Source organism: Chrysochloris asiatica, unplaced genomic scaffold, assembly GCF_000296735.1.
Source record: "Chrysochloris asiatica unplaced genomic scaffold, ChrAsi1.0 scaffold00121, whole genome shotgun sequence".
Taxonomy (NCBI): domain Eukaryota; kingdom Metazoa; phylum Chordata; class Mammalia; order Afrosoricida; family Chrysochloridae; genus Chrysochloris; species Chrysochloris asiatica.
The window spans coordinates 9,000,934-9,011,015 of record NW_006408639.1 but is presented as its reverse complement, the minus strand read 5'-3'; the positions used below and the strand labels follow the sequence as shown (position 1 = coordinate 9,011,015).

The 10,082-nt window shown below is 52.6% G+C and overlaps 1 protein-coding gene across 1 annotated transcript in view; it reads left to right on the top strand.

The window, feature by feature from the left end:
- Nucleotide 1: 1 nt before the first annotated feature.
- PLXND1 (plexin D1) overlaps nt 2-10,082 on the top strand; it is a gene marked incomplete at its 5' end in the record, with an annotated part of 62,990 nt that continues 52,909 nt past the window's right edge. Inside the window, one exon of the mRNA XM_006868685.1 lies at nt 2-1,333. Within this exon, the coding sequence (XP_006868747.1) occupies nt 2-1,333 (1,332 nt within the window). The remainder of the gene's footprint in view (nt 1,334-10,082) is intronic.

Sequence of the window (10,082 nt, the reverse complement as noted above, 5' to 3'; positions counted from 1 at the left end):
GGCTCGTCGCGCCGCGGGCGGCGCAACCCTTAGCGCCCCGGCCGCTGCAGCCAGCCCCCTGCCGGCGCGCTCGCCATTCCGGCCCCCGCCACGGCCGCAGGTCCCACTGTTGCGCCCACTGTTCCTGCTGCTGCTCCTGGGGGTGGCGCGGGCCGGCGCCCTGGAGATCCAGCGCCGCTTCCCCTCGCCCACGCCCACCAACAACTTCGTCCTGGACGGCGCGGCGGGGACGGTGTACCTGGCGGCCGTCAACCGTCTCTACCAGCTGTCGGGTGCCAACCTGAGCTTGGAGGCCGAGGCGGCCGTGGGCCCAGTAGCCGACAGCCCGTTGTGCCACGCCCCGCAGCTGCCGCAGGCCTCGTGCGAGCACCCACGGCGCCTCACCGACAACTACAACAAGATCCTGCAACTGGACACCGGCCAAGGCCTGGTGGTCGTGTGTGGCTCCATTTACCAGGGCTTCTGCCAGCTGCGGCGCCGGGGCAACATCTCCGCCGTGGCTGTGCACTTCCCGCCCGCCGGGCCGCCCGCCGAGCCTGTCACCGTGTTCCCCAGTATGCTGAATGTGGCGGCCAACCACCCAAATGCATCCACCGTAGGGCTAGTCCTGCCGCCGGCCTCAGGCACGGGGGGCAGCCGCCTGCTCGTGGGCGCCACGTACACGGGTTACGGCAGCGCCTTCTTCCCGCGCAACCGCAGCCTGGAGGACCACCGCTTCGAGAACACGCCCGAGATCGCCATCCGTTCTCTAGACGCGCGCGGCGACCTGGCCAAGCTCTTCACTTTCGACCTCAACCCCTCCGACGACAACATTCTCAAGATCAAGCAGGGCGCCAAGGAGCAGCACAAGCTGGGCTTCGTGCGCGCATTTCTGCACCCGCCGGACTCGCTGTCCCGCGCACCATCCTACGCGTACCTGGCGCTCAACAGCGAGGCGCGCGCGGGCGACAAGGAGAGCCAGGCGCGGAGCCTCCTGGCGCGCATCTGTCTGCCCCGCGGCGCCAGCGGCGACGCCAAGAAGCTCACTGAGTCCTACATCCAGCTTGGCTTGCAGTGCGCGGGCGGCGCGGGTCGAGGCGACCTCTACAGCCGCCTGGTCTCAGTCTTCCCGGCACGCGAGCGGCTCTTCGCAGTTTTCGAGCGGCCCCCAGGGGGTCCCACGGCCCGGGCGGCTCCAGCCGCGCTCTGCGCCTTCAGCTTTGCTGATGTGCAAGCCGCCATCCGCACCGCACGCACAGCCTGCTTCGTGCAGCCGGCGCCGGACGTGGTGGCGGTGCTAGACAGTGTGGTGCAGGGCACCGGGCCGGCTTGCGAGCGCAAGCGAAACATCCAGGTACGCCCCGGGCGGTAGGAGCGCGGAGAGACTGGCCAAGTGGGCAGGAGGGGAAGTATGCACTGAGCTGGCCGTAGGTGTGAGTGTGCCGGCACCCAGATGCGTAAGCAGGGACCCAGGTGTGCGCTGAAGGAGACCACATGTGTCCGCTGAGCGGGGGTCGGGAGTGGGGGTGGGGGGGCAGTGGTGCTTTTAAGGCTCAGGTGTGAAGTTGCAAGGACTCTTTTGTGAGGTTACAGATTTGCGCTCCTAGGTTACCCGAGAGGGCTCTCTAGATGTGTGCATTGGTACTCAGGTGAATGACCAAGAGGGTCAAAGGTGCACAAACAGCCTGGGTGTGTGCACCGGGGTCGCAGGTGCATGCTGAGTGCCTGGGCAAAGGATTGTGCCGCCTATATGAACACAGGCCTGGCAGATATGTGAGGAGGCACACAGCTGTGCACCAAGGCCCTGCAGAGGTGTGTGTGTGTGTTGGGGGGTGGGGCAAGGTGAGAGCACAGGTGTGTGTGCTCTAGACGTGTGTCAGTGGGCTGGGCCTTTGATGTGTGAAGTGGGAATACTGGCAGCAGGGTAGGCCTGAGTGTACAGCGGATGCAGGTATTTCGAACTGTCCACATGGTTGCCAAGTAGATATGTGCCTGAGGCTAACTTTTATTCATTCAGTCAGCAACATTAAATGTGCACTTAATTATCATCCATGGGGAAACATAACGGTAAACAATAACTTGTGCAGTGTAATTAACTTTGAATTCTCACAACACTCCAAAATGAGGTAGGTGCTAGTATCATCCCCATTTTACAGATGAAGAAAATGAGTCCGAGATTTAACAGAGATTAAATCACTGGCTTGGCATCTAGCAGCTGGGAACCACCAGAGGAAAGATTTGAACCTAGGCTGCCTGGTCACAGATATGGAGTTCAGAGTGTGTTTGTTGGGATAGTCCCAGGTGACTGAGGTGGGTAGGTGGTGGTCCCAGGAGAGTGGAAGGAGGCGAACAAGGGTGTCTCCAGTACAGTAATGTGGAGAGACAAGAGGGGCCTTGGGACAGTTTGGGGAGATCTTGGTTTTATGTAAGAGCTTCTGTGACCTTGAGGAGACATGACCCAGGGGCATAGAAAGGAACTTTGTGTTTTTGTCACTAGACAGCTGAGCCTAATTGTTACCTTCAAGGATGCCCCATAGGGAAGGGACTTCTTCTCCAGATGGCTCTATATATATATGCGTCCAGTCAGTTACCACTCACAGTGATCCTATATAGGGTTTCTGAGGAGCCACTGGTAGTTTGAACTCCTTGCAGTTAACAGTTCAGTGCTTATCCTACGGTGCCTGGGGACCCCCATTTTCCACCTTAGAAGAAGAGGCTATGTAATAACCCCTGACATCCTGTTCAGTGCCTTTTCCACACTCTTCATCCATGTTTGAGCTGGGGAACATACTTCAGTCCCAACTTAACCACTCCCTGAGGAAGTCTTGGTTTCTCCTTTGCAAAATGTGGAGCTTGCCCTTCTTCTGGAGTTCTGGTAACATAGTGGGTTACAAGCTGGACTGCTAACCGCAAGGTCAACAGTTTGAATCTACCAGTCATGCTGCAGGAGAAAGATGAGGCTTTCTGCTCCCGTAACGATTTATAGCCTTGGAAACCCTGTACAGTGTCGCTAGGAGTTGGAAGCGACTCCACGGTACACAAGAGCAGACCAACCACCTCTTTTCCTGGTGGGGACCCTCCTTGGTGTCAAGCCTCCTATGACCCTGCCCCATGCTGTCTTTCTGTTCTTCAGGTTCTGTCAAGACTCTTATGAGATGAATTATTCCCTTGTGGGTGTCTCTAACACTGGGGCTTTGAGAAAACTCAGATTCTTTCTCCCGTTCCTGGGCTCCCACACTGCCTACTCCCCAGCCAACTGTCCTGAAAATAAAGGTCATAGTGGGTGAGCTAGGCAGACTGTCTCTGGTAGGCAGTCCTGGGTCAGATTTGGCCAAACATGCTTTGTGCTCTTCATGTACCTGGTGGCTGGTATTGGACATCCACTCTTCCTGCCCCCAGATCTCTCTCCTCTCCACCCTTGTAAAAGTGTTTTTGAGCAGAGAAGCTTTGGGGCTGGAGTTTTAGGGCTGGAGGAGGTAGGTAGGGAGTCAGCCCCAGCTCAGGAGGCACTGCTTTGCAGAGGGTAGGCCACCCTCCAGGCATTTTTGGGCGGGTTCCAGCCCCTTGGTGTGAGTTGATCCATGAGATTCCTCAGATCCCCCGCAGTCTCGTCCTCCCTCTCTGGCAAGAATCATCCTGGTTCCCACGGTCCTATGTCCCCAGCAGGGCCCAGTGCAGTGACTCACCCTTCTGGGGGTGGGGGTGGGGGGAGGTAGGACCTCTCCAGGGACACAGTCCAGGGACAGAGAGACCCAAGGCATCCTCCCTACCGCAGGGCCTTCATCAGCCACCATCCCTGTGTCCTCCACAGCCCTGTGCCCTTCACCAAGCTCAGCTGTCAGCACAATCCAATGCTGCATCTCCCAGATGTGCCTAAAGCCCCCGAGTCTGGACCTCCAGCCCAGCTGTGAGGTAGGGTGATGGTAATTCTTGTTCTAGGTTATTGCCAACTCCCCAGTTACAGGTTAGGAACTTGTACTTCACACCAGCTGCCTGGGTTCAAATCCTATTCAATGCTTACCTCGCAGGCTTGTTTTAAAGGCTAAGGGAATTCATTCCTGTAAAGCACACAGGGAGAACCGGGCAGCTATTAGCTGCTATAGTTGTGCAAGGGGACATCCCAAGCCCAGGTTGGGCTTGGTCCTGGGCAGTAGGCAGTGACCTGATTTGTCTTGTTCCGGAGCAGCCAAGACTCCAGCATCTCCTACCTCTGAGCCCCAGATGGAAACAGACAGCAGGTTCAGGAAAGATTTGCTAAGTCCCTGTTATATACTGGGCCTTGTGTTGTGTGAGGACCCACAGTGACCATTGTCGGCTCTTGTGAATGGTGCAGGCAGGCCAGCCAAAGACAGCTAGACAGAAGGTGGTCACCACACGGGGCAGGGGGCGCAGTACGCATGGGCATGGGGCCCCAGAGAAAGGGATCAAGGCTTCCCAGGGAAGTGATCTCAAAGTGGAAGGGAAGTGGGCTAGAGAAGATGAAAGGGGTCTCCATAAAGAGAACAGTCTATGCAAAGACTTGGGTGCAGGACACTGCATGGTGGGTTTGAAAGGTCGTCAGTGTGGCTAAGGGTGGTGGGGAAAATGGGAGGGATGGTGGACCTAGTAGGTGCAAGGGGCTCTAAGCTTTATCCTGAGGAAGCCATGAAGGGCTTGAGTCAGAGGAGAGCGATGATCGGAGTAAGAGTCTAGCTTCTTCCTCTGTAGAATGGGAATGATAATACAGCGCCTACCTCCTAGGTGGGGATGCAATGAGAAGATACACGTAGAACTCTTAGTAAAGTACCAGGCCCCTGTAACCGTTTGAAATCATTAATCTTAAAAAAATACAATGTTAGTTTATTAACTTAACTCTCGATCAAACATGAAAATGGGCGTAATGTAGATTTAATAAATGTCCATTTATATTTTGGATCATTTAGTTAGTGTTCCAGTATGATCTTTACTTAGTAAGCAGTTACTAAAGAAGTACTTTAATTGGGTTAGTTGTATATTTTTAGTTTTTTTTTTTATGATAAATCATACGTAAGATGAAATTGATCACTCTAACCATTTTTGAGTGTGCAGTGCAGTACATTCATGATGCTGTGTGACCATTTTTACTGTCTGTTTCTAGGTTTTTAAAATCATCTCATACCGAAATTCTATACCCAATAACCCACTTGTCGTTGAGCTGATTTTGACTGACGGTGGTTCGAAACCACCAGTTGCTCTGCAGGAGAAAGATGAGACTTTCTGCTCCCACAAAGACTGAAAGACTTAGAAACCCTATACAGGGTCGCTCTGAGTTGGACCCAACTTGATAGCACACACATTTCATTTGGAGTCCTGGTATGGTACTGTATGGTAATCACTGGACTGCTAAGCGAAAGGTCAGTGGTTCAAACCCATCAGCTTCTCTTCGAAAACCCCATTCAGGGAGGCTAGGAGTTGGATCAGCAACAGTATTTCATTGTATAGGTGTACCACATTTTGTTCATTCATTCATCTGTTGACGGTCACTTGTGTTATGTCCATCTTTGACTTGTGAATGGCACTGCAGTGACCAGTGGTGTTCAAGTCTCTCTGTCCTGCGTCACTCTCCAGTGAAATTCTCTGGTCGGTTCCAGCTAGGAGTGGAACTGCTGAGTCATAAGGCTAGTTTCTGTTGAAGTTTTTGAGGAACTTAGAATTGTTTCCACAATGTCTACGCCATCTTACACTCCCACCAGCAATAAAGGAGAATTCCAGTTCCGCCACATCCTTACCATCACGCTATTTTCCATTAGCGTGTTGTTTTACTTCTGAATTACAGTCATCTTAGCAGATTTGAACTACTTAGTAAACACTGTGGTGTGACGCTGTAGCATTAGCACAGGATTGCTAGCCACAAGGTCAACAGTTCAAACCCACCAGCCACTCCTCAGAAATGCTATACAGGATGGCTATGAGTCAGAACTGACTTGCCAGCATTAACAACAAAAATAATAATGGCTAATTAAGTTCAATATCTTTTTATGAGTTTATTGACCATTTGTGTATATTCTTTTGAGAATTGTCTATTCAGATCCTTTGCCCATTTTGAAGTTGGGTAGTTTTTTTGTTGTTGAGTTACAGAGTTCTTTTTATGTTCAGGATCAGGACTGCTTGGGATCTGTATATTACTCTGGTTAGCATTGCCATCTCCCCTTTCATTAAGGTCTTCTTTCATTTTTTTCAGCAGTGCTGTAGTGTTCAGTGGACAAGTTTTTAACTTTGGTTAAATTGATTCCTAAGTGTTTTATTCTTTTTGATACTGTTGCAAATGGAACTGGCTTCATTTCCTTTTCAGATTGTTTACTGCTGATGTATAGGAACATGCATGTTTTCTGTGTGTTGACTTTGTACCTGTAACTTTGCTATGACTAGTTGTAATATTGTTATTTTAGAATGTCCCTCAGCGCCTTGTAGAGAAGTGACCTGGGAAGTTGCCTGCACCTTTTAGGCTAGAGTGTTACACATGTGTTCACAAATACTCGAGCACCCCACAACTGTGAGGGCACTGGGGTATAACTGTGGAGGTGGATTTAGGGCAGAGCGGGCTCTCTTGGATATATCCAAAAGAGTGCTGAGTCATGGAGGGAAGCCATGGGCACCAGGATGCCAACCCCAGAGATGGGGACTGGCAGGACAGAGGGATGGCAGTGCCCACCCAGAGTCTGGTCCAGCATCTGGGTGAATATTGGTGCCATCAAAGTGGGGGACACCAAAAGGGTGTGTCTGGGGGAGAGGGTGAGTTTGGTCTGGGATATGTGAGGGACGTAGAATTCCTAGTCCTCCTAGTTTTATCCGGTCTGACTTCACCTGGACTTAGGGAATAGGACCACCTTCCTTCCCATCGATTCTCCTGGAACATCTGACCTCTAAGCAACATGGCTCAGTAAGACCCAGCCTCCCATTCTTGCCTTTGGAGTTTCTCACTGAACCCTGGGCCCTGCCAGGAATCCCATAAGTTGCCTACACCTCCAGACCCTGGTTGGGGTGGCCTCTGGAATTCTGGCTCCACCCTTGGCCGGATCTGTCCTCTCCTTTCCACCTTTAAGACAATGATGTCTTAGAAACCTGGAATCTAGGTGGAGAAGGGCAGCTGCCAGGGTTTGAGGTCAGAGCAGAGACCCTCAGATAGCCCTGATGGACCCCAACGTTGTCCCTGATTGGTTTTGGAATACTTGGGTCTGTTGCAGTTTTCTGAGAGAGCCGATAGATAAGAAAATTAGTCTCCATTGAACGGAGCTTGAATCCCTTTCCTTAAATCAAAACTTAATTGAGACCAAAGGAAGTTGGGATATTGTCAGGTACTGTCACTGGGGGAAACTGAGGCTCAGGGTCACACAGCAAGGTGGGGGGCAGGCTGATTCCAATGCACCACACCTTTCCCTCAATCCCTGACTATAACAATTGTATTTTTAAATCAAAAGGAAAACCAGCAGGCAAATGGCAGTGCAGGTTCCAAGGTGTCTTTTTATAGAAAAGGTGGAAAAAACCCCTCAGGCAGTTTGAAATTGGCATGTGGTGGGTGGCTGCTCATAGTCTAGAAGGCGTTTTCAGTGCCGTCGACTGTCAGTGCCGATTTTGGGGCTGAGACGGCATCAGTGGGGGTGGAGAGGCAGTGGACCCTCAAGATGGACTTTACGTGTTGGCCTCTGTGAGGAAGGGTTTGGGCTGGAGGTTGGTGGTGAGCCCCCGTGGCGGGGTTGCCTTGATTTCTGACCTGGAGAGATGGCCAGGGGGTTCCCTGACAGTGTCACTGGCCTCAGGCCCCCAGGTACATGGGGTCCTCCTGTCCGTGGGGTCCCATCCTCCAGCCCTTGAGCTGTGTGCTGGGTCGTTGACACCCTCTAGAGATGTGGGTGGATTAAAATCTCACAAACTGTGCCCAGAAAATATAAGGGAGTCATAATTACCTGTTGCTGTTAAGTGCTGTCGAATCAATTTCGACCCATAGCGACCTTGTATAGGGTTTCTAAGGAGTGACTGGTGAGCTTGAACCGCGGACCTTGCGATTTAAACGACTGGGTGGTCTGGCGCGTTAACCAACAGCAACACACCAGGACTCCCTAAAGAGAGATAATATACCTGGAAAAAGTGTGTTTAAGGTGTGGAACAGCCAGCCAGGCAGAGGGAACTCAGAGGGTGTCTGGGCCGCCCAAGCCTGGCATAGCTGAGATGAAGAGGGTGAGCTGAGAAGGTGGAGGGCAGCCAGAGGCTTTGGGAAGTGACCGAGGCAATCCTGAACATCTGGTGGACCTAAGCGTAAGCAGAGGTATGTTCCTCCCGACCCTGTGGAGCTGGGGAATAATCACTGAGCTCTAGATTCCGAACAGTTTCATGTGCTGCTGCTTCACGCGGCCACCATTGTCCCTGGTTTATAGATGAGAATATGGAGACCTGAGAGGTACAGGGGCTTGCCCGAGGCCACCCAGCTGATAAGCAGGGAATTGGGATTTACAGGCTGGCTGTTTGGTTCCAGAGTTCACCCCTAGCCCCATGCCAGGGGAGGCAGTCAGTGCTAACCATGAGCTCCCAGGCTGCTATCAGCTTGCATGACCTCTGCATCTGGGTTCTGCTGTTCCTCTTCAGGTTGGTCACAGTTACTCAGGCCAGACCTCGCCTACAAAAACCCCTCCTGGGTTTTGTACAGACAGGCCCCAGATGGAAGTTGAGAGCAAACACTTCAGGGATTCAGTCTCATAGGGGCCTCTGAGGGCAGGAGCTGATGGGGTCTGGAGAGGCTGAGAAGACTGCCAGGGCACTGAACAGCCAGCTAGGAGGGGAGCTTAAGGAAGATTTTCAGAGGAGATGGGATCAGACCAGAGTTGCATTTATCTCTGAAAAGTCCTTCCTTTGGACAGTGAGCCTCCTGGCCCTCAGGGTGTACAAGTGAGCAATGTGGGATGAGGGATAAGTTTGAATGAATGGCTAGGCAGATCCCTTTCAACACAGATGCTGCAGGGTGGGCTGAGGTGTTTGCTACCTAGACAGACTCAGGATCTGTGCCCACCCTGCACATGCTCACAGGCAAGCCCAGAGTGGTGGTATGAGCTAGACTCTGGCACCAACTCCTTGAGTTCAAACCCCAGCCCTGCACCTTTCTAGCTGTGGCCTGAGGTGAGTCATGTGCCCTCTTTGGGCCTCGGGGTCCCTATCTGTAAAGTGGGGTTTCAATGGGAGGATGGGGCTGACGGATGCAGAGCCCACATGAGAGGCTGCCATGTTGGCCCAGTGCAGCTGGTTTCTCATGGAGATTAAAAAGAGCAGGCTGGTTTCCTTGTGCTGCTGTCTGGAGTGGGGGACAGAGATGGTGCATTCAGGAAAGGGAGCGTGAAAACGTGAGTCCCTGGGAATGAGGGTCCCTTCCCCGTGTTGGTGTATGGTCTGTGAGGTAAAAGGGAAGTCACTCTGATATCTGAGCTATTCAGATGAGTGTTCTCATTCTTGTGAGAACTTCCTCCGTACGGGCACTTTATGTAGTGTCTTCTAACCATTCCTCCCTGAATGGCCTGGTGCTATCCCCACGGAGAGAAGGGGAAACACATCCCGAGAGGTTCAGCGAATGCTACAGGCCCCACAGCAGTAAGAGGGAGCCTAGGGCCAGCCCGCCCATTTGGTACTCTCCTATTGGCAGATTCTACACTGGAGAGGGTTTTCCAGACTGTCAATCTCTGTGAGAGGGAAGCCTCATCTTTCTCCTGCAGAGTGGTTGGTGGATTCAACCATCCCGACCTTGGGGTTCGAAGTCCAATGCTTATCCTGCAGAGTCACCATGCTCGGATGCCTCCCAAATCCTTGACCAGAGGGGCATTAATCAAAGGGACCTTCAAAGTCATAGTGGGGAGAGGTGAATGGGCCCACTTAACCCATTTTAAAGGCGACTTAACTGAGACCCAAGGAAGTTCTTCCCCTGCTGGGACCACTGTGGAGAGCAGTAGGGGCTTGCTGGTGGGGCCTACAAGGCTCTTGGGAAGTGTGGGGGCTCTCATCTCTGCCTGTAGCTGCCTCGACCTTCACCCACCTCTCAGTGTGACCCACCCCCACTTCTCCATGCCCCCACTCTCGGCAGAGAGGATACCACAACAGTACCTAAT